Genomic DNA, 22,648 nt, shown 5'->3' with positions numbered 1-22,648 from the left:
GTGTGCCCCTCTCGGCTGCTTCTAATGAATGGTAGTTCCTCAGTGCCAGGTGCCATTTCCCCTTAGGCCCATTCATTGAATGTGCAGCATTGTAAGGAAAAGTGGCAACCGTCACTGGGCCGCCAACAGACACTGCAGACATTATCTGCACATTTTTATTACTTTTATGCCACTTTTACTGTTCCAGCTCCCTTCAAAGAATCCTGTGAATTATAGCTTACTGGGGGTGCTGAAAAATTTATGTGAGAACTCCCCAAGCAGAACTATGGTTACCAGAGTTCTCTGGGCAAAGGGGTTGACTATTAAATCTGTAATGTGAGCTGAGAGCAGCAAATGTGAAACTGGTGATAACTGGGGATGGGGGCGGGCGGACCTGCCTACCTGGGCAATTTCATTACTACTAATAAAATGGCAGATCCATCCAGGAATGCAGGCACCAATACACATTTCACCAACAGAGATAAACGCAGCCACCATCATAAAGTGGATTCCTACCTTAACACAGTTGTTCCTTTCAGTTTACAATAATGTGATTTAAAAAACCATCAGTGCTTGGTCATTAGAATTAAACCAAAGGCAAGTATGTTTATATCTGTGGATTTGCAGATTGATAACCTGATTCAGAATATATGAGCAGTCCCAGCAGCTAACCATTTTGCTTCTTATCTTTCCCATCCCTGTCCTCTCATCTTCCCTAAGTTGCTGTTCACACTCTTGCACAGAAATCTAAATAACCCGTTTTACAAAAAAACAAAAACAGAGCTTGACTGAGTTGGCCTGTCCTTCCTTCCTCTGAATGGAAGTTAAAGGCCTGAAACGCTGGATGGTTGTGCTTGTGCATTTGTCTTAACTCCTTGCGCTTCCCCGATTCAAAATGCGGACGCAGGCTGGTGCCCAGCGACAGCCCGCTTTGGTTTCCTATGAGAGACAAGTGGATCAATAATCAAACAAGCTGATCTTGTGTGGAGGGGGAGGGGGAAAGATCAGTGGTTTAGCAAGTTAACACCTTGTAACAGTAAGTTACCCAAAATATTCTTAAGAATGCCAAGGAGGCTTAAGGTCTGGAGTGAAAAAAATGTTCTGTTTGTTGCCTGACAGGTGACCCCTTGGGGATCAAAACACTTTTCAGTCTGGATATACGTTAAGTGTAGGGTAGATCTCTTCTGATGGCCTCCCTCTTCAACTTCAGGGATGGTCTCCTGCTGAGCAAGGGCCGTGCCATGTGCCTGTTGGGCTGAAAGGCATTTTTTGCTGCTCTCAATGTATGGGCCTCGGGAGGAGCCCTAGGATGCCAATGCATATTATATCAGTCCAGAGGCAAAGCTCAGACACTGCTTTCCTCAAGTAGATTTGAGCTTGCTTCTTCAGAAGCGTATTTATCCAATCCTGAAAAAAGGCACATTGGGAATAAAACTAGCCTGCCTGAGAGTTGTTTTTGTGAGGTTACTGAGGTCTTCTCTCCCTGGAATGTAACTATATGGCGAGAGAGAGAGGGAGGGGGGAAGCCAGAGGCAAATCCCATTGCTTTTCCATTGGTTGCTGCTGTTTGAAACGACTGGTCATTTGTGTGTTCCAGTGTCACCAGGACTTCTGCAGAGCATAAGTTAAAGAGAGAAGAGGCTAGCTGCCAGCCAGAAGGTCAGAAACTCCAGTGTATGACTTGCAAACACAGCCAGGCAGAATATTCCTTTTACAGAAAGAATTCCAGTGTTTCAGCTTTAGAGAAGGACTCCCAGCGTCATCGTTGAGAAACGCCAGTGTCTAAGAAAGCCGCTTCGTTGGCTCTCTGGGTGCTGAGATCTCTTCCCAGCTGAACTGTATTTTGTAGTTCTGAGGTGCCCAAAGACATTGAACCCAGGCATGGCTCCAGTGTAGAACTTTCAAATCCAGTGTAAAAATGAGGAAAAAGAAGGAATGTCGATGTCTCTACAACAAGTAAGGCCTTTGGAGGACTGAATGACAAGCATCTGGCATGTCAAGGGGGAAAAAGATGCCTCAGTATTTCCATGTTTTGCTTGCTAGTGGCATCGTTCCCCCAAAGTTGTTTGGCATTCTAATGTTGATATTCCACCTCAGGGTGGGGTGGGGGAGAACCACACCAGCTGATGACAGAGGCAACAGGATAGGACTTGGGGGCTCATAGGAGGGAACATCCAGTCCAATGAGCCTTGTGGGCCCATTTCAGTTCCAGTCCAAGGGCAGTGGTGCTCCCGAGACTCACTCACACAGCCAGTAGAATTGGAAGTAATAGTCAGTGAAGAGAGAGCCCATCTGCTCCACAGCAGTACTGCAGTTTGCTTGGCCCTGTGATGAGAGTGGGAGGAAGAAAAAGAAGGTTCAAGGGAACTGGAAACAGTCACAGAAGAACAAAGGTTAGCCAACAACAACAAGAGGCATCTCCAAGGCCCTGTGTCTGGGTGCAAACACTCAGATATTTGGGTAAGGGGAGTTTGACTAAATTTTCTGACTCGGTCATCTTTTGATATTACACCCCCCCCCCCAGCTCTAAAGGATGAATCTAAAGGCTGTTACGTTGGGAGAGGATATTGCAGGTACTTATACTCACAGGTTTAGCAAATCGGAAGTGATAGGTGAACTCCTGGAACGGCATCATCACCACAGGCCAATGGTATGTTACTCCCTACGGAAGAGGCAAAAGAAACCATACCTGGATTAAAACGACCTCTTTCTCTTGCCTGTGCTAGAGAGCGAGCTAATGCACCTTGCTCTCTGTTCCCTCTTTGTAGTGGAAAATTGATGTGAGAGAAACAGGCAGCAAGATGCAGTACTCCACCTACCACTGCCAGGTGCTGTGCCTCTCTTGTAGCCACGGTTTGAGTGGGCAGAGAATATGGGATGGGGATACACAACAGTGTGCAGAAACAAAATACACCAGTTTCCTTTTCTATTACAAGCAGCGACTTAGGGGTGCAACTGGCAAGCACCTGCCAGCCATGATACTTTGTGGTCCTACCTGGGTGCCTGCTGCATCAGAGAAGCTGTCTGCGTTCACAGTGTTGTGCTGACATGGGTTGCTGGAGGCAAAACCACAAAAATAGCCGGACACAGCAGAGGAGGCACTGGGAGAGAGAGGAAAGGGCAGAGGAGGATGTTTAGTGGAGGCAACAAGGTAAGCAGTTTTGATACGCGACATTGTCATACTTTGGTACTCTCACCTGCAGCACCTTTAAAGACACCCTTTTTAATTGAGCATTCATCATAATTCATGCTCATTGTGCTATTGGAGTGGTTATACATGATTGCACCTTCAATACCATTTGCGCCTGCAAAAAAATTGTGGCGGTCATACTGCTTCATTTACAATAGGTACATGCCCCGTAATTTCCTCCTAAAATTTCATACCATGGAGGTACCAGTTTTACTTTTCTTTTTTAAAATCTCATTGTTGTTACCCTATAGTGCAAGCACCTCAAAACAACCAAAAGGCGGAACAATGTGCATATCCCTCTGCCACTGAGCTAAAGCCCTTCTCCTTTGTCCTGCCTCTGTCTTCACCATGGTTCAGGGCCGTGAAAGACGTGAAAAGAAAGAGACAGATGAACACACAGCAGACAGAAGTTCCTTGCTTGTGGGTTCTTCTGCTTTCTCCACCTACAGTTCGGAGACCATGATGGAGTCCTTCTTGCTCACAACTCCCACCTGATATTCAGCTGGCTGCTGACCGTTGCAATGTCACTTGAGGCTGCACCCCTCCCCAGAGCCCCTTGTCTTCCCTGGAATTCTTACTCACTTCATCTCCAGAGTAAGATTTGTGTTCACCGAAGTAAACTTGCTGATGGGGATGCGGTATGTGATGTTCCCCGTCCTATATGCAGAGACAGAAAATGACAGCATAACATGTAGCAGATGTGGTAGCTGTATTCCTCCCCATTGGAACCAGGCCACGCCGACTCCTCCAGCTCATAATCCAATGCAATCCCTGGTGAGTTATATCATGCTGGACCCCAGCTGGGAGAACAGCCTTAGGCTGTGGAAGGCCATTGTACCATCCAGCATTGTCCAGTATTGCTTGCTCTTGAGAGGGCAGGGACTCTCTAAAGCAGGGGTGGAGAACCTCTGACCTGGGGGCCACAAGCCATTCTATCTGGCCCCTGTGACTCTCCCCATGCCACATCCCTTTCTCCCTTGTTCATGCCCCTCAACAGTGCAACTCTGCACCCTCAGTGAGTGTTCACGCTTGCCTGGATTGTGTCCTTGAACTCTGATAAAATTTATTAGTTGCCTGGAGGGAGGACAGAGGGGGATGAGGGGTGTGTGTGTGTAGAAACCAGCTTACTGTAGAAAGGTACAGTGTGCTCAGAAGAGAAAGTGGCCCTGCAGCTGAGAAAGTTCCCCCACGCCCACTTTAAAGGTTTTAGGCAGAGTTTCTTCCTAGCCCTGCCAACAGAGACACCTTTAATTAGAAACACCAGAGATTTGAACCTGGGACCATTTGTATGAAAAGCAGGTGCACTCCCAGCAAGATCATATCTTCCCAGTAAATCCACAGTCTCTCTCTCACAGCAACTTGAGGATTCTGGTCAGAAGCATTCCACCTCAACGTGGCCTTCTGCCTGTGTCCAAACTTCCCCGCTGTTCCTTTACATGAACCCACACCCAATAATGATTCCATCAGTAAACACAAAACCAGCTTACGCAATTGGTCTTGGCGTGACAATAAAGATAATGCATGGGGAAATCCTGACTTGTTCATTTATCAGCTGCCTGCATTTCCCCCCTAGGAGAAGCCCAGTCTCCTGAGAACTTGGCCTAACAAAGGTTATGGCAGGACAGCACTTCACCCACCTGCATTCATCACCAGCAGCACAGGCCTGAGGCGTGATGACCACGTTGCTCTCTACAAGTGATATAGACTGGAGAACAGGAGCTTTTCCTGCAAGGGGGAAATAATCCATACAGGGAAGAAAGTTATTCTACACGGCAGGCAAAGCCAAGTCATGGGTGTTCGGAGAACCATCAGAGCTCCTAAGGCTATATAATACAGTCTTGTCCATCTGGTGCCCTCCAGATGTTGCTGGGCTACAACTCCCACCATCCCTGACCAGCTGCTGGGGTTCCTGAGAACTGGGAGTCCAAGAACCTATGGAAGGCACCAGGCTAGGGAACAATGCTGGAAGGGATTTCTAAGGTCATGAAGTGGAGGCAAAGATGGCCACCAACCTGCGTGGCTTTAAAAGAGAATTAGACAAATTCATGGAGGACAGGGCTATTGATGTCTACTAGCCACGCTAGTTATGCTCTGCCTCCATGGTCAGAGGCAGTATCCCAGTTGCTGGAAACTGCAGGTGCAAAGTGTGCTGCTGTGCTCAGATCCTGTGTCAAGGTCTAAATCTACAGCAAACAGTCACAAGGAAAAGAGCGGATGCTTACCCTCCTGGCTGGTGCTTCCTGTGCTGGGCTCCTTGGCGTCTGATTGGCTGATGGTGCTGCGCCGCTGCCGTGTCTGCCCAGGGGAGAAGCTGTTGCGTGTTGGGAGGTTGGAGATGTATTTGGACTTGCCTTGGATGTGGGTGAAGGGGGAGGATGGGCTGGCATTGGGGCTGCTGAAGCCCCGTGATCTCTCAGAGGTCTTTGGCCACTTTGTATGGGAAGTCACCTTTCCAGTGATTCCCCTCGATTTAGCTTTGATGTTGGTCACTGGCAGCAGTGACATGAGGCTTTGATCTGTGAAGGTAGAGCAATGAGAAAAGAATTATGGTTTGCGCTTTGAAATTGATGTGAGGGCAAGAATCCTCACTACTTTTTCTCCATACACCAAACTTATACCTACCCTCCCAACATTAAGTTATCATTGTACCTTATATGTTCAGGAAGTGCAAACTTGTGGAAACAATCCAATGCAAATCAGATAAAGGTATAGGAGTTAGTTAAACCTTCCATGTGGAAGCACACAGGGGGAGGAAAGGGGACAGCATTCTGTCAGGCGAGCGGAAATGCCTTATTGCTAAGCTGAATTGTGTGTTCAAGACAGAATAGCGTTTACCTGTCCGGTTGTTGGTGGCTGGGGTGGTAGTCTCAGAAGCTGCATCAGAAGATACATTGTTTGGAATGGTGTTCAGAAAAGGAGAACAGCACATGGAGAAACAAGGCGGGTCGAAACAGACTAATATGCTATGGGCAGGCAAGTCATAGAGCGATTCAGGCACATGTGTTGTGGCTGTAGGAATAATAATAATAATGAAAAAATACCAGCACCAGTTCTATGTAGGTCAGAGTAAAATGACAAAGAGACAGAGCAACACACAATAACCTCCTGCATTGTAAGGCCTGGTTCATGCAACCACTTTGGGACTTTTTTATTTCAATATAGGCCTTCTGCGTGCACATGGACTGAGTTTGTCCATTAGCAGATGGCATGTATTACATTGGCCCTCGCCATTAATAGTGAGCAGAAGCTGCCCATGATGTGTAGTGCTGATTTTCTTTAAAAATGAAGCTTACTGCAGTAGGGGGACAGCTGCTTCTTGGGTGAAATGGTAGATCAACCTGCCCATCATGTGAACACACAAGAGGGACCAGCCACGTTCCCCATGCCTGACTTTCCAGCTGAACACCTGACTTGCTTAGCCTGGGAGACATTTTCACAGAGACAGCCACAACTGGTACCTACCATGCTGTTTAAGGGAAGCATCATCAGGTGTGTTTGATGAGGCAGCAGTAGAAAACATAATCTGATTCTTATCAATGTTCTGACTGGACCTAGAATGCAAGGGGGTGGGGGAATGTCACTTGAAGTCTTTACATATATATTGAAAAAATGGTATGCGTGCTAACAGAAAGAGATGGATTAATGAGGCAGCTGAACATCAAGGTTTGGAACGGAAGGGTGCAAACAGGCTGTAGAAAGGAGGACAGGGAGGGGAAAGCAAGACAGAAAGCAGGATGGGAAAAGGAGGACACCCTGACAAAGTGTCAGTGGGTGAACAGATCAGGCAAAGCCTAAAATTGCTGCCAGGTATCTATTACAACCCTCCCATCTCGACAGTCTACTCCAGGGATGGCAAATGCCCAAAGGTGAGACGGAAAGAGAAGTTCAGAATCTGACAAATGACTTCTGACCAGGGCCCTGATCTCTCTCTAGTCCATATCAATTGAAGAAGCACTATTTCCACTTGATGTGCCTATAGATGTCACCCCCCGCCCCACAGCTGTATCTATATGTAGTTGTAATCTGCATTCTGCAAGTACAGACATTCTTCCATCCACAACCTGAGGACTTGTTCCCTATGCTGATGCACAGGAAGGAAAGCCTTAGGCCTTTCTTTTCCCTCACTGATGAGGCAGGTTAGCTATCTGCTGCAGTGCTGGCTGCTATGTAGACTTCATGCTGTGAGAGTTTTGGGCAACAGCAGCAACAACAAAATTGTTTCCAGGGTGAGGGTGGGGTTGGGAAATGCCATTCAATTCCAATGAAATTTGAAAAGGGGGCTTACTTCTGATGAAACATGGTTAGGATTGTGCTTTCAGCTGCCTAATTCCCAGCTTAGGTACTGCACCACCCAAGTGGCTCCCTCTCAGCCTAAATTTCATTGCCCTGCTTGGCTCCAGAATGTTCATTCAAACAGTGAAATGAAGAAGGGACAGGAGTAACTCCCCTGTGCGGAAAGGTCACAACATCTGCGACATTCTGGTTTAGAAAAAAGGCACGTCAAAGAGGATGTAAGTGTATGAAATTATGCACGGTGTGGAAAAAGTGGATAGAGAAACATTTTGCTCCCTCTCGCATAATGCTAGAGCCTCGGGTCATCCAAGGAAATGGAATGCTGGAAGATGTAGAAGAAAGGGCTTCTTCACCCAGCCCAGAGCTACACTCTGAAATCCATTACCAAAAGATGTAGTGACAGCCACCAACTTGCATGCTTTTAAAGGGGGATTAGACACATTTGTGGGGGATATCAGTGGTTATGTGCTACCTTCAGTGTCAGAGACAGTTGCTGGGTACCACAAGTGTGGGAGTGCTGTTGCACTCAGGTCCTGCCTGTGGCACTTCTAGTTAGGCATCTGGTTAGCCCCTGTGAGAACCAAATGCTGGACTAGATAGGTCTTCCACTTGCTCCAGCTGAGCTCTTACATTCTCTCTCTCTCTCTCTCTCTCTCTCTCTCTCTCTCTCTCTCTCTCTCTCTCTGGCTGTCTCCCTGCTCTGTTTAGGAGGAGGAGTACTAAAATATAGGCAGCTTTAAAAAGAAAAAGAAAAACACAGAAGATAAAGAGTGGGTGGCATGGAAACACAAGTCATCATCAGAAAGGATGCAGCATTTACATCAACAGTATACAGAAAAAGAAGAACCATACCGTGGACACAGGGCAACTGGGATGCCAGGACCCCTGTGCCGAAAGAGAGCCAGGAGGCAAGTGGTCGGCACAGCAAAAGAACTGCAAGGCAACAGGAAAACAAAGGGGGGAGGGATGAAAGGCACAGACAACAAAAGTCACAAGGAGGGGTGATTTGGATGAGGAGGAAGGGTGGGCAGAGAAAAGAGGTGGGGAGAGAAATAAATGGAAAGAAAGGAAAACAAGTAGAAAAAGGAAAGAGAAAGATCAATCAATTATTTAGGAATAAGTATTCCTACAGTGGTGTGAACCATCTAAAACTTCTGGGTACGCACAGACAAAGAAGCTTGGAATGCTTATTCCCTATGGGCCGAATTCAATGCCATGCTATGGTGAATGTCCAGTCATCGCAATCACTGCAGCTTGTCGGACAGAACAATCCCCTTCTCCTCCTTTAGCACTGTTCTGGGGGTTCTCCCAATCCCCCCAGAGCCAGTTTTGGGGGTCCAGCCAACCTTGTTGTGCAAGCAGACACCCTCACATAAGGCTTGTGCTGATGGGACTCACTGGTGAATCCCACCCCAAGACTCTGACCTTCAGTTACTGTAAATTAGCCAACACATATTTGGAGTCATGCATCTCTATATATTTCTGTATTTCTGTGTATTCACCATGCAGATCTGGCATCGAATCTAACTTCCTGGGAATCCCTCAATTCATGCCAGTAAGTTGTGGTTAGGGGAGAGCCAGTGCCATTTAGTGGATAGAGTGCCAGACTAGGACCTGGGAGACCAGGGTTCAAATGTCCACTCAGCCAGAAAACTCACTGGGGGTTCTCCCCACCCTCCCAAGTGGATCTTGAGGGGCATGGGGGAGTGCAAGCGGGGAAAAGTCTCATTGCACTGCTGGGGGGTCCTTGCCCTGGCTTCTGTTAGTAGAATGGGGTAGCTGAAACCAGTCCTAAATAAAGAGATTTCCCTTAGGGACAATAAATAAATAAATTCCCTCTGGGGACACATCCATAAATCACAATAAATAAAAAATTTCCTCAGGGACTATATTTCCAAGAAACAGCTTTGATGTATTCCGTTTCACTCATCTCCTGGGCAGTGTTTATTATAAGGTGCTCCTTTTTCTTTACTAAGCTGACAGCCCCAAACCCCAGCTGTATTAGAGATTCTTTAAGACACCCTCCCCACTCTAGATAACATATCTGGTCTTCTCAACACCTTCTTACACTCTTCTAGCGCTCTTCTGGTTTGAAGGTTTCTTTCATGATTGTGCACTTCTAGCACTCTTCTGGTTGGAAGGTTTCTTTCATGATTGTGCACTTTCCTACTTAGGGTTTCGAAAGGAAGATGCATTCCCTTCTGAGGAAGCAAGTGACCAAAGGAGGAATGGGGGCAGGAAAAGGAGCTACATACCCTTCTATATCCACAACGTCTTCCTCATTGCGGTAGCTCAGCACATAGAGGGTAGACATGGATATCACGCTGCGAAAGAGAAGAGAAGAGAAATGGAGCCTTTGGAAACATAAACTTTCAATATTTCAGGGAGGAAAAGGAAGTTGTCTCCAAACAGGTCAGCCTTTGTGTGTATGATTAACTCAAGTCCAGGGAAATCTTTACTCCACAGGACATCAAAGAGTACATATACTCAGTGGCATACCTCGCCAACTCAGTTTGAAAGTAAAATATGGTTAGAAAGGGCACTTGCCTAAGAACCACCACCCAGAAGTGCAATTTGATTTGAAATCATATTTATTACAAGTGGACTCTGGTAGCCAGGAATCCATAGTAAAAAACAAAACAAAACAAAAAACAATACCAGGAAACACATCAGATCAGTTTCTGCATAACATCCCATGGCTGCCTATCTAACATACAGGATTTGCCAACTAAAAGAGGAGACACCAGAACTCCAAATTTCCAACAAAGCCGCTTTCTAGTCTTAAAAAAAAACAAAAAACAGGTTTCTAGTTCTCCTTATTGCTGCGATTATTTTGAAAAATGTGGTGGCAAACCTCACCCCCTAAAAAGGTGGGAGGAGGGAGGGAAAATAAATTTTAAAAGTCCAGGCTCTTCAACTTTACTGCAAAGTGATTCACTTAATTTTCTTCTGATTTCAGGACAATAACTGTAGTTGCCATCAGTGCAGTTGTAGCAACGAGCAATACACTGGACAGGCTCAGCTGTGTTCATGAAAATTATATCCACACTTTTGTCACATGCAACCTAAAATAGGTGGATTTTATGACTGAGGTACATTTCACTGTGATTCTATGGCAACAATCAAGAGACAAGAGCACAGTGCTAAGAAGAAAGCACTCATCGCTTCACCTTCATTTGGGATGAAACTGGCCCACCCCTAGATAAGCATAACCAGATAAGCATTCACTCACAGGCCAGAAGCCCCCCCCCAATAATAACAACAACAACAACAATAATAATAAAAATTTATTACTTATACCCCACTCATCTGGCTGGGCCTCCCCAGCCACTCTGGGCGGCTTCCAATAGGATATTAAAAACACAACAAAACATCAAACATTAAAAACTTCCCTAAACAAGGCTGCCTTCAGATGTCTTCTAAAAGTCAGATAGCTGTTCACTGCCTTGACATCTGGTGGGAGGGCATTCCACAGGGCAGGCACCACTACCAAGAAGGCCCTCTTCCTGGTTCAAATTCTCAGTTCTGTGCACCACTCATCTGCTGAGTGTGAAACAGCCCAGGTGTGCAGACACCAACCTGAATGCCATGATGATCACCAGGGCAATGATGGTGCCTTGAAGGAAACGTTGGCTGATGCACGCTTGGTCCGTGACCACAGAAGGGGACTGCACAAGACAAAGGGGAGGGAAAGAGAACCACCAGAAATTTCATCAGAAAGTTATCCCTGTATTCCTATTCTGATCTTTCTGTGTCGTTCTTTTGGGGATAGCAGGCTGTAATGTGCCCCTTCCTCACTGACCCTCAGGTAACTGTTCACCCACCCTCCCCAAGAAAGAGCCAAGATGTCTGAGGAGGCTTTGGTACCACATTTCAGAAGGCTACTAAATAAAGGAAATAAAGGAGAACCCTGAGTTGGTGAAGGAATTATGAAATGCAATGAAAATGCAGACTTTTTGAAGAGGAAACAGAATGCAAATTATTCACAAGGGAAGGTTGCTGGATGAAGCAGGAATGCAAGAGTCAGCTCAGACACCAGGAAAAAAATCAGATCAAGGAATGCATCATGTATACAAAAATAGTTCTCAGCCCATGGAGACCATAAATATCACCGTGCAAGCGTTTTCAATTTGTATGTGCTAACGTTCACCCAACACCTTAACAAGCAGCCTCAGCAAACACAACTTGGTTTGTGGGACTCAAAGGCAAACATTCGATTCCATCTGCACACCATGATGGTGAGGTGCTGCACAATCAAGAGCCCCAAACCCAGCCTACAGAATCAGCAGCTGTGTCTCCTTTCAAGTGCCAGAACCAGCTTCAATAACACAAACGTGCCTCATGCACATGAGCAATCACAGCTCAGATTACAACATGTGTCTCCCTTACAAAGGCTTCTTACCTTGCTGGACATTTTGGGGGGCCTCTTTTTGTGTGGCACACTTCCTGCACGGCTGAACTGACTCCCTGCTTGGCTACAATGAAAGGAAAGTTAGGATGCACCCAGATCAGCACTCCTTATCATATTTAATTTCACTTCATTCTGCTCCTCCTCCCTCTCCCACTACCAATCTGTTTCTTAACAAACACTCTGCTTTCATAATTTTAGCACATATACGCAGGGACCACAATGAATTTGGTGCCGCTTTCTGGAGAATGGGGCGATAACCCAATATAGGATTGTGAAGTAGTCAATATTTGCTTTTTGCCAAGGAATAGGTATCTAGCTGGTTCACAGGCATAAACTCAACACAGGTGGGAGGGAATAAGGTGCAGCGAAGGGGTCCTTATATGAAGGAGAATGTCAGGGTGCTACCAGAGAGGGGTTTAATTAGCAAATGGGTCATTCACAACAGTTTGGGTTTTGTTTTTAAACTTACTGGGTGTCTAGTGAAGGTTTCTACTACTTTCACTATTCCTCTTTCAAAACAGAGTACTCTCTGAAACGGATTTTTAAACTGGGACTTTTAGATGCAGATTTACAGGAAAGTCATCTTTAGAGAGTATAGATGCTTGCTCTAGCTGAAGATCTTATTCCTGTGGGAGAGGACTAAGTAGACAGAGTCTTCTGAATCACTGGGACACTCTCTGTTCAGAGGCCTGAACTGAATACTTCTTCTGGCACCATAAGAGGCAGGAGAAGGGATCACAATATTTGCCCTCCCGTTATGAGTGTGGTAGAAGAGGCGTCAGTGGAGGAACAAGTTTTTTAGCTTGAGTACGTATCTGAGCATACGTCAAAGTTCTTTTTGCTTTTCTACCAATGCATTCCTATGCTTACTTACTCAGATGTTCAACTGTGTTGAACATAATTTATTCCTAAAAGTGTATATATAATTGCAGCCTGCGTACCAACCCATTTACTCAGAGCTGTATTGTTGAAAATACTGAAAAGACGTTAGAATATTAAATTTACTCCCCTCTCTTTGCTTTTTTTTTTTACACAGGTCTCTGTAGTACCTGAATGCTCCAGAGCTAACAGTTGATTTCATACTGTCCAGTCGCTTGAGTTTGGCGAGTTTATGACTCCATCTCTCCAGTTCATCAATCCGGGTCTCCAGGTTATCAGTCAGTTTGCAAAGCTCTTTCACAGCCCCTACATTTTCCATGAAAATGCGCTCCTAGCATGGACAAAATAAACACTCTCTTTGGGTGTGCTCAGGTCCTCACATTATGCCCTTAGTTTTTGGTGAAGTACAATCATTCCCTAACCTCAAACCGCCCCCCCCCCACTGCCGCCGTCACCCCGCTCCTTCCATGAAAAGGCAAGAGCACCTCCATCTCAGAAAGATTGCTCTTTGATGCCTATAATCTACTTATCACCGAGTTAACAGACCAATTTTATGCATGTTTCCTCAGAAAAGAATGCCAGTGTTTTCAATGGGGTTTCCTCCCAAGAAAACCTACATACGATTTCTGCCTTAGACTTTGCCCCTAGATACTTAACACCCCCCTGTGTCTCCCACCAGAATGGTCATCAGAGGGCTGCCTTCTGGGACTGCTCTGCGTGCCCGAGGGTCTGGGTCTTTGAGGGCAAGGAAAGAAGCATTTTCAGTCCTTGCTCCCCAGCTTCAAATTTTTCTTCCAGAGTGGCCTGAAAACCCTGAACAAATATCTCTCAATCTCTTTCTCTCCCCCCCCCCCCAATTTCAGCTTTGGCTTTGGTTTTGCTAAAAATATATAGAGTGGGGAATGATGCCCGAAGAGTCTGTCATTCCTATCAAACTTGTTTTCTGTTTGTTGCTTGCCTCCTCTTCTAAGGGTTCCACTCACCTTATTCACCACTAGGAAGTTCTCTACAGTCCTCCCACTGGTAAAGACCATGTCCCCAGTATCTTTCACTGCTTCTGGGAGAATCTCCCTCACCTCCTGAGCAATGACACCTGAACAGAAATGGGAAGCATGCATCACAGTGGCTCTGGGCCACAAAATATAAATGCAACCTTAGAATCCCAGAGGCACCTGCTAGGATCAGGTATGAGGGAGTTTAGACCAATGCTGGTAGGGGACTCTGTGATGCACATACCTCCAGCTATATACTGTATGTATAAAATATGCTGCAGGAGAAAACAACTCAAATGTAGCCTATGGGAGGGTAGAAATAAGCAAGTAACTAAGGGTAGCTCCACAATTTATAAAGCAAATATGTGTTCCCAGGCAGGAGGATGCGGCCCACACTTTAGGTCAGCCTCTGCTAACCTGGCAGCTGTCAGATTTTTTCACTACAGCTCCCATCAGTCGTACCCATCATGGCCACACTGGCTGGAGATGGTTGGAGTTGTAGCTCAAAACATCTGGAGGGCGCTAGGTTGGGGAAGGCTGCTTTATTTGTCTGCTGCAGAAAACCTCCCTGCAGCCTCCCTTAGTGAAGACTGATAATCAGGGCATACGTAAATCTGTTGGTGGGGCTTAAATAATTAAATTGTTTCTCCATGCAAAAGGAATACCTGCACACAGAAAGCTAGCATCCAGAAGAGACATGTGCTGCTTCAGGGGTCATTATCCAGTTCAGACCTGAGATCCACCTTTAGCCCAAATGTACTTTGTGAGACCCATTTCTTGATTTTTACCATAGATATGTACAAGCATTGCAGGGGGTTTGACTAGAGGGAGCCTCAGGATCCTCCGAACTCTACAATTCTATGATTCTATGAGTGACAATGACTGCGAAAGACCAAAGCATTTCCCCCAAGCCCTGCAATACTGGGGACTTTCACTAACTGTGACCTCGAAGTAGAGTGTCATATATTTGTAACATCAGAACCAATGATCAGATGACACATGCCGTATACATACAATTTAGTATGCCTAAGGGATGTTTCGCAGAAAGACAGGAAACACTATTATGAAGGTCCCAAGTACAGGCCAACAGTGGGTATATGTTAAATCGTGGATATCCTGATTTGGGTGAAAGTGGATGTTGACACTTTTGCTAGCATTAAAACTCTTGAACAACAGAGGTGCAAGGATGAAGCTCGGGGTTAGTGAGGGGACTGTACCTGTCTCTGATGTGTTCTCCAGGCCTACGGTGGCAGCAAACTCTGGCTTGTAGTTATAGTGCACCAGTCGCATACGGGAGATTCTCTTCAGCTGTTCTGTGGTATCCACCTGAAACCATAAGACCCACAATCATGACCTTGGACTGCATTTCCTAAGCAGAGATCCTACTGACTAAGGCATGCTGGGCCAAGCTCTTACTTCCTGGATGTCGTCTTTTACTCGGATGTCTGATGGGTGCATAAGGGAGCCCATGACTTTTACGTTGCCATGGACGACCAAGGCTTCATCTGGGCGGTCTGTGTTGATGCCAACTCTGCCGTGGTGAAAGACGGTGTCCGGGAGCTGAGCACGTTGCCAGAGTACATCGCTGTCACTCTCAAATTGGCCTGGGTTAGAGGCCTGCAAAAAGAAAAGAAAAGAGGGCAGAGATGCCCATAGGACATTAATGTCAACAACACAGAACTGTAGAGAGAAACAAAGTTATTGGGGAGAAAAAACTGCTGTTTTTAGAATAAGACCAATGCAGAACAGTCGCCTCCCCTCTTCCTAAATGCAGGGGGAAATTCTTTTGCGCAAGTTAACTGATTTGAATCATTGAAAACAAAAATGTTGCCCACCAACCAATATTGAAGCTGGGCAAGAGAAATAAGCTAATGAGTCAGCCAGGCACAGAACAACAAACCACCAGAGCAATTGAAATCATGCAGAGTGGCAAGTCTTTGATAAGGGCCCTCCACAGTGTTTAGTGGCCCAACACCTCTGCAAGTATTTTGCACACTACACCTTATAGGCAACTCAGTGCACATTTTTGCAGTCAGATGAAATGCAAGTTGCTTTCAAGAGTATTTTGGGAATTCCAGTTTCATTTTTTCAAGTTTTATGACCATCAGCATGGATAAGAACACACTGCTTTTTGCCCATGTTTGGAGACAGCAACACAGCCTCCAAGAAAACTTACTTTGCAGCCTAGTTAGACAAAATGCACAACAGTAAGTTGTTTACAGCTTGAGGAAGGCTGTCTGGTTCACTTTGCAAGCGAAGCAGAAGGAGCCTTGGTTCTGAGTCAGTGTGTGTTTACAGACCTGCTGAGATAAATGCCCTTTTCCAGCCCACAAGGGATAAAGATAAAGTTGCAAGCTTTTCTCTCTCAGCAGGAGGGGTGTGTGGGAATTCTAGCTATGAGGCAAAGCATCACCATTGCAAAACAAATCCCCAAGGGATTGTGAAGGAAGTGACAGGGTGGCTTGCATGAGGGTTGTGATGGTGATGATAAATGTGTGATGAGCTAATTGGCAAAGCCAGCACAAGAGTGACAGGAGAGAACAGGAGGATCAAACATCTCAGATGGTGCTTATTTTCTCAATATGTTCCTGGGGCTTAAGCCTGCCTGGTCTGGAAGCCCCTGGCCCCTATTCCCAAATGTAGTAAGGGCAGATTGTGGCTTCTCGGGAAAAGGACCTTTTGCACATGGGTCAAGTCCAGGAAGCAGCACTATTTGATGTAGGGGCTCAATGGCTCAGGTTTCCATGTGATGCCAAGCCAAACCACGGCTTACTGCAAATGTGTGGATTCCTGGAGAGGAGATCCTAAGTGCTTTGCTCCTCCACTGCCCTTGCTCCTGCCTGCTTAGCATATTGTCTGAGGAGACAAACTAGGAGTCCAGCTCCTGACAAGGGCTTAACCAAACCATGGCTGAAAAGAGAGCAGTGCAGCAGCAGCAGGACTGGAGAAGGAGCACAGCAGCAACAATATCCTCCCTGGGAACACACGTTCATGCTAAATCACAATTTGGCTCGGTATTATGTGCATACTGGGTCAATAAAAATTGCACAGAAACACAGTTTTGCATCTGATACGAATTGGGCTTCAGCAGCTAATTTCATGTAACTCTTTCTAGGCGCCAATGTTCCTATCTGATTCATTCTGCTCGTTGTTCATGCTTTACACAAACACCCCTCTGCAAACACTCCTATGCATCCTTCTTTATCACTATTTCATGCAGTTCAGAGCTGCACTTTCACAATGCAAGTCTGTTCCAAAGCTGAACCTGGGGGTTTAGTTATTCTCAAACTCTGACCCCCTTTCCCTCACAAGTTCTCCTCAAAATTCATGGCATTATGGACATCTGAATAAGAGGAGAGACAGTCACTGTGATGCTATCCAGAGTTCAGAAAGTTTAGAAAGTGGGAGAAGCACAGTCACAGAAATGAGGAATTTTAACCAGCTAGGTACAGAAGTATAATTTCACTCCTTGTGCTCAATGGGAGTGTTATCTGACATAGCACTTTCCTATTTAACCATCACCTCTGCGTGAAAGTTCACAAAAATCCATTGTAGTCATGCTGCCGTTTGGCCAAGCCTCTGTGGACTGGGCAGGTGATAAGCAGCACTGTGTGTATTCTGCACAAAAAGCCAAGGTTTTTTAATAAAAACATTTGCTTTTGTACATTTGCACAGAACACACAATGGAAGCAGATTCCAGCATCTCAAGATTCTCAGGAGGTCTCTTTCTCCTCCCGCCCAAGCTCCTACCTCTCATGGGCTTCACCAGGCACTGTCTGGTGAAATTTCCAAATCCAAGGAGAAGCTTCTGTAGGGCTTCTAGTGGCAAGGGCTTCAGTGTCCCTCAGAGGCCTTTGCACTTCTCCATGACTATCAAAATATTTAATTCTATGCAAATTTACCATTTGCAAAAGTTCAGAGCTAAAAAAAGTACACACTAACACAGTTCTGGTTATATGTCTAAAAAGTAATACTAAATGGAGTTTGTTTCCCGTTATTCCTCTTTTGCGATTACATGTGTTATGAGCCTTATTCTAAGTACCCTCACAACTGTTTTAATGTGATCTGTCCTGCTGAAAATTTGCTGCTCTGTTCTTTGGGCAGATCCAAATAGTCCTAGTTTCATGAATCTATTACACTGCATCAGTGTTCCAATCAGTCCTCTTAGCCCAGGCAAGCAAGCAGCTGCAGAATGCACTTTCTCATCCTTCAGATCCCACCTTAAAACCCACCTTTTTCATGAAGCTGAAAGAAAAGATCCCCAGCTGAAACAAAAGCTAACTGCATTTGCTCACATGCATTCCTAATCCACCTCTTACAACACTGCCTTCTCACCTGCCAATGTTTAGACTAAAGCTTCTTGAGACTGTGCCTTTTTTTTTTTTTTTTTTGCTTATGAAATCCTGCAATGGGTGGTGCTGTGTAAGTACTATTATATCACATGTAGAGGAATGATATAAAAGGTGTCATAATAAAAGTGTCAGGTTTACAGAGAAGCAGCCATGGATGTGACACAGCTTCTGACATGTTCCACAAGCACTCTGGTGCTCACACCATTTTCACTGCGGATTAAATGAGTCAGCTGTGCATCTGATGTGCAACCAAACCACATTTCTTGTGCTAGTGCAGACAGATCCTTAGCCTCACTGACAAGACTGGGGCAAGCTCTGCTCGGGGCAGAAGCATCTCTCATCCCATTCTACAAAAGAGCCCCCCAACTCCACCCCGGAGACTGCATAGTTCAGCATGCTACTTACTTGTCTGCAGACTCCGGGGTCCCCGTCCGCCCTCTGTTTGTGTTTTAACCCCGAACCGGCCCTTTGCTAGAGGAAATGGACACAGCACTTAAAAAGGCAGCAGGGCGGAGACAGCCAACCACAAAGTCACAGCCTAGTGTCCTCCTTGTTTCTAAAAGGCTCTCTGAAAGCACAGGAGCCACCCTTGACCTCTTCATATGCCCTTCCCCCAAGATCATGCTTCCTAAAGTCCAAGAAGCCAGTTTATTTAAGATGCTTACTCAGACATCTAACTAGCTGAACCCATTTGAGAGCATCAGTTTCAGAACTGACGCATTGGGGCCCAAAGCAATGTCTGGTGGAGACATGGGGAAGAGTTCCTTACACATTTGTGCCCACCTAGGTGAAATTAGATGTGACTTTCCTATAAGTCACCCTCATGTGCTCCCCAAATCCCCTTCCCATGAACCTTTAAGCATGTGTCCGCACAAGTGCAATATTGTGAGTTGGTTTAACATCTGAGCCATATGACCTGCCTTGGAGCAGGGCTGCATGCTGGTATGCAAGCTTAATGGTGGCATCCAGGCAGCAGAACAGCACAATCAATGATATGACTGCAGGGCTGGTATCTTGTTGCACCATTCCTACTTGCAACCTTGGCTTCTTCTTTCTATTGCAGAGGGTGCAAGAGCTGTCTTACATTCCATGGCCCCTGGGCACCATTTTCAGCAATAAACCTTCCACTCCTGTCCATATCTCCTTATTGGGAACCATGAAGCAAGTGATCTCTCTTACTTGCTGGTGTTTGCAAAGGCCTTATTTGTGGAAAGGAGAAAATGAGGATGCAGAAAGCCAGGGAGGAGTTGGATAGTGGGGTCTGCAGATGGAAAAGGGGCAGCAGCAAGGGGTGCTGTGGAATCAGGGACAGTTTGGTACCAGTGTCAAGAATTCCCCATCAAGTCAAGTCAAGAGCTGTAGGTGCTCAGAGTTAGGAGAACAATGTCCTGCAAGGGAAAGGGAGAAAAGAGGGACTTACTCTAACAATGATGCGCTCTGAGATGTGAGCAGCCAGAGTGTAGTTCTGGCTCTGGGCATGAGCTTGCAAGGCCACAACCAGCATGAAGTACCTGAAAACAAAACAAAGTGGGTTGAAGATAAATGCAGGATTTAATGCACTCCTAATCATAACTCGACATGATGACAATTTATTTTTTTAAAAAGATCAGTAAAAAATAAACATATTATAAATTAATTACAAACTTAATCTGATGTATTGCATTCCAACAACAATATTACATTCATTGCCTTTCTTCTGTTAAAAAAAAATTGAAATAATTTGAGGCCTAGCAGCTAAAATAAATGATGGCCTATACACTTCTTTTGTTCAGCATATGCAGCATCTAAACCACACAGGCACAGTGCAAAGATAACCTTTCAGGATCTAGAAAGACTTATACATAGAATTAAGAAAAACATAATCAGCTGGTGATCTGTTTTAATTTTTGTGTGTATTATATAGGGTTGCCATATGTCCAGAATTTCCCGGACATAGTCGTGTCCGGATTTTCACTTTTTGAAATATGGCAACCCTAGTATTAAAGGTGTTGTAAATTGCTTTGATTTTTTAATGAAATTATACATATAACTATATAAATAAAGGACTTTCAATGGTGATAATATTTTGCAGCAAGTTTTACCCATCATTTTTTATTCTGCTATTTTATTAATGTAAGAATGTTCACATTGCAGGGCAGCACACACATTTATTAGTTAGTTAGTTAGTTAGTTAGTTAGTTAGTTAGTTAACTTTAATTACATATTTTTTTTGGGGGGGGGAGGAGACAGGTAGCACACAGCCCCTACCTCTGATCGGGATTGGGCTTGCCCTTCTTCCTCATGTTATTGGCTGTTGTCTCACTGAAGTGCAACCGTCCCACAGTGACCTTTGTAACCTGCTCCGGAGGCAAATTGACCCTGGAAAAAAGGAAAATAAAAAAAAGAATAAATGACATTCTGCATGTGTCAAAGAGAAAGCATATTCTTTTACCTGGATGGGACCAACCAAAGTGCGTAAAATTGAAGACGCAAGGGATGCATGGTGGGGAGGAAATCTGTATTCAGGCGAAGTGTCTAAGCGCACCTAAACTCCCAGGGAAATCAGTGGCACAAGAACAGAGCTAAGCACTTAAATCCCCACCCATTTCAATGAGGCACTGCTGTGCTGCTCCTGGGTGGGAAGCTTAATATGCAGTCCCTTTTGCGTTCAGGTGGCAGCACACTCAGAAAGGAGAGGTAGTGCAAGAAAGCAACACCGCCTTTAGGAAGAAGAGCCTCTTCCAGTTATGATGCACCAGCAGAAGTCAGATTAATGCGCAGGAGCCGCCATGTCCAAGCTACCCTTTTTAGTGCCTAATCTTCTCTGGACTGCTCACACAAAGGTGTGTGCATGTGTTGGACGTGAGGGTTTGGAGGTGGGCCCACAAATGGAAGCAGTACTCACATGACAGGGTTGAAGGGCCGTTTGCTGCGGTCAGACTGGGACTGCTCTATGTTGATGGACTGGTTCAAGGCCTCCAACTGAAAAGAAAAGATCCAGGCTCATTTTAGAGAGCACAATATGATGTGTTTCCAGGCTCATGTATTCCCACAAGCAGCCACCTCTTTATTTTGAAACACTGCAGATAGATTATTTGACATCCTGGTGACTGGCACTCAGTATGTGTACTGCTCTGCATTCCCTCTTCTCCAGCTGGGTGAGGTAGGAGAGGAGCAAGTAAAAAGGGTTATTTGCTGTATCCCAATATGAAAATAACCACACAAATTTAGTAATGGGGTCACTATTATTCTACTTGCATGCAGAGGGAGTGCTCCTTTGCTTAAATTCAGATCCAGTGGCATATTGGAAGGATGCTACATTTTAAACACTGATTATGAAGGTTTAACTCTGCTGTTTTAGTAGTTATTTGATTAGATTTTCTGCTTATTGAATTTAGCGATTGTATATTCTATTTTCATGTTTTTGTTTTAATTGCATAGTAAGGTGTCCTGAGATAAATACATTTTGCACATTCAAAACTAACTGAGTGTGGGGTTATCTGCCTTAAGGAACTGAAGGATTACAAAAGACTGATGCTATCAAACCTCCAGTTTTGAAAGCATCAGCTCCCACTACAAGCACTCAGGCTTGGAGCTAAGACTGCACAAACACACGGCCTGACAAGTCACATACACAGCCACCTGTGCAGTAAATACACCAAGTTTTTCATAGATATGATAAGCCACATAATTGCTGGTATCAACAGAGATTGTGCTCCACCTCTTTAGCCATTGCATATTCCCATCTTCACAATTACCTTTACTCCATGCAGTTTCAGATAGAAGCATTCAAGCGGCTTCAAGCCTTCGGGGGTCTTGACATACTTAGGATCTCCAATCATACCAATATAGACCGTGACCTGGAAGTGATTCTTCTTCTGGCACACAAAAGCGTCATCACCCACAGAGAAGTTGAAGCCTTTATCTGCATCCACCCGGTATGTGGGCATCGGTCTGTCACCAAAGGGAGAAGACTTGAACAAGCTGGCCACTGGTAGTAGCTCATGAACATAATAACCACAATATACATTCAATGTCAATCAAGTTATTTTCTTGCAGATAACTCTCACTCCAACAGACACAAATTGCACAAGCTACTTCTTCTGCCATCTGCAAACATAACATTTGCCTGGGAACGATAAGCATTTGGAAGGTAACCATGTATCTCTTCCCCTCCATAACACAATTTGTCAGCTTGGACATAAGGCATCACCAGCAAGCATTCTTGAAGCATGAGCCATCCTACCCAGCCCTATCCTGAAAAAGTTTAGGTTACAAGGTTGTTTATCAAAGCACCCTAAACTCTTTGGGCTCCTCTCCCAATGCAAATAACAGCTTCTAGGGGACAATTTTCAGAGACAACCTGGGTAGAATCCAGAAGGCCAAACAGAGATGCTGGAGGGCCCCATGAGATTCCCTGCCCCTGCCCTACAACAATACAATGAAGTAGGATAGGTTGAGAGATAGTGGGCTGGCCCAACAGCACCTATAGAGTTGCATGGCTAAATGGGTGTGTGTGTGCAAATCTGGATCTCTCTGGTCCGTCCACCACTCTCTCCATCACACCACCCTG

At 45.3% G+C, this 22,648-nt stretch overlaps 1 protein-coding gene across 6 annotated transcripts in view; it reads right to left on the bottom strand.

Moving 5' to 3' along the window:
- Positions 1-559: 559 nt before the first annotated feature.
- MYRF (myelin regulatory factor) overlaps positions 560-22,648 on the bottom strand; it is a 93,897-nt gene continuing 71,808 nt past the window's right edge. For 2 of the 6 annotated variants that reach the window (XM_083580510.1, XM_083580514.1), the window contains 21 exons: positions 21,834-22,029; positions 20,981-21,057; positions 20,344-20,454; positions 19,517-19,607; positions 18,502-18,567; positions 15,161-15,361; positions 14,962-15,070; positions 13,736-13,845; positions 12,923-13,083; positions 11,865-11,937; positions 11,042-11,130; positions 9,718-9,786; positions 8,315-8,395; positions 6,632-6,720; positions 6,005-6,178; positions 5,392-5,685; positions 4,807-4,894; positions 3,752-3,826; positions 2,975-3,080; positions 2,567-2,641; positions 560-2,304 (listed from right to left, as the gene is read on the bottom strand). In XM_083580510.1, coding sequence (XP_083436636.1) covers positions 2,218-2,304; positions 2,567-2,641; positions 2,975-3,080; positions 3,752-3,826; positions 4,807-4,894; positions 5,392-5,685; positions 6,005-6,178; positions 6,632-6,720; positions 8,315-8,395; positions 9,718-9,786; positions 11,042-11,130; positions 11,865-11,937; positions 12,923-13,083; positions 13,736-13,845; positions 14,962-15,070; positions 15,161-15,361; positions 18,502-18,567; positions 19,517-19,607; positions 20,344-20,454; positions 20,981-21,057; positions 21,834-22,029 — 2,422 coding nt within the window. In that variant the 3' untranslated portion in view covers positions 560-2,217. The remainder of the gene's footprint in view (positions 2,305-2,566; positions 2,642-2,974; positions 3,081-3,751; positions 3,827-4,806; positions 4,895-5,391; positions 5,686-6,004; positions 6,179-6,631; positions 6,721-8,314; positions 8,396-9,717; positions 9,787-11,041; positions 11,131-11,864; positions 11,938-12,922; positions 13,084-13,735; positions 13,846-14,961; positions 15,071-15,160; positions 15,362-18,501; positions 18,568-19,516; positions 19,608-20,343; positions 20,455-20,980; positions 21,058-21,833; positions 22,030-22,648) is intronic. The other 4 variants (XM_083580513.1, XM_083580515.1, XM_083580512.1 and 1 more) reach the window with 3 other exon arrangements.

Source organism: Podarcis filfolensis, assembly GCF_964270895.1.
Source record: "Podarcis filfolensis genome assembly, chromosome: 1".
Taxonomy (NCBI): Eukaryota; Metazoa; Chordata; class Lepidosauria; order Squamata; family Lacertidae; genus Podarcis; species Podarcis filfolensis.
The sequence above is the reverse complement of the archived record's forward strand: the minus strand, read 5'-3'. Positions and strand labels throughout refer to the sequence as shown.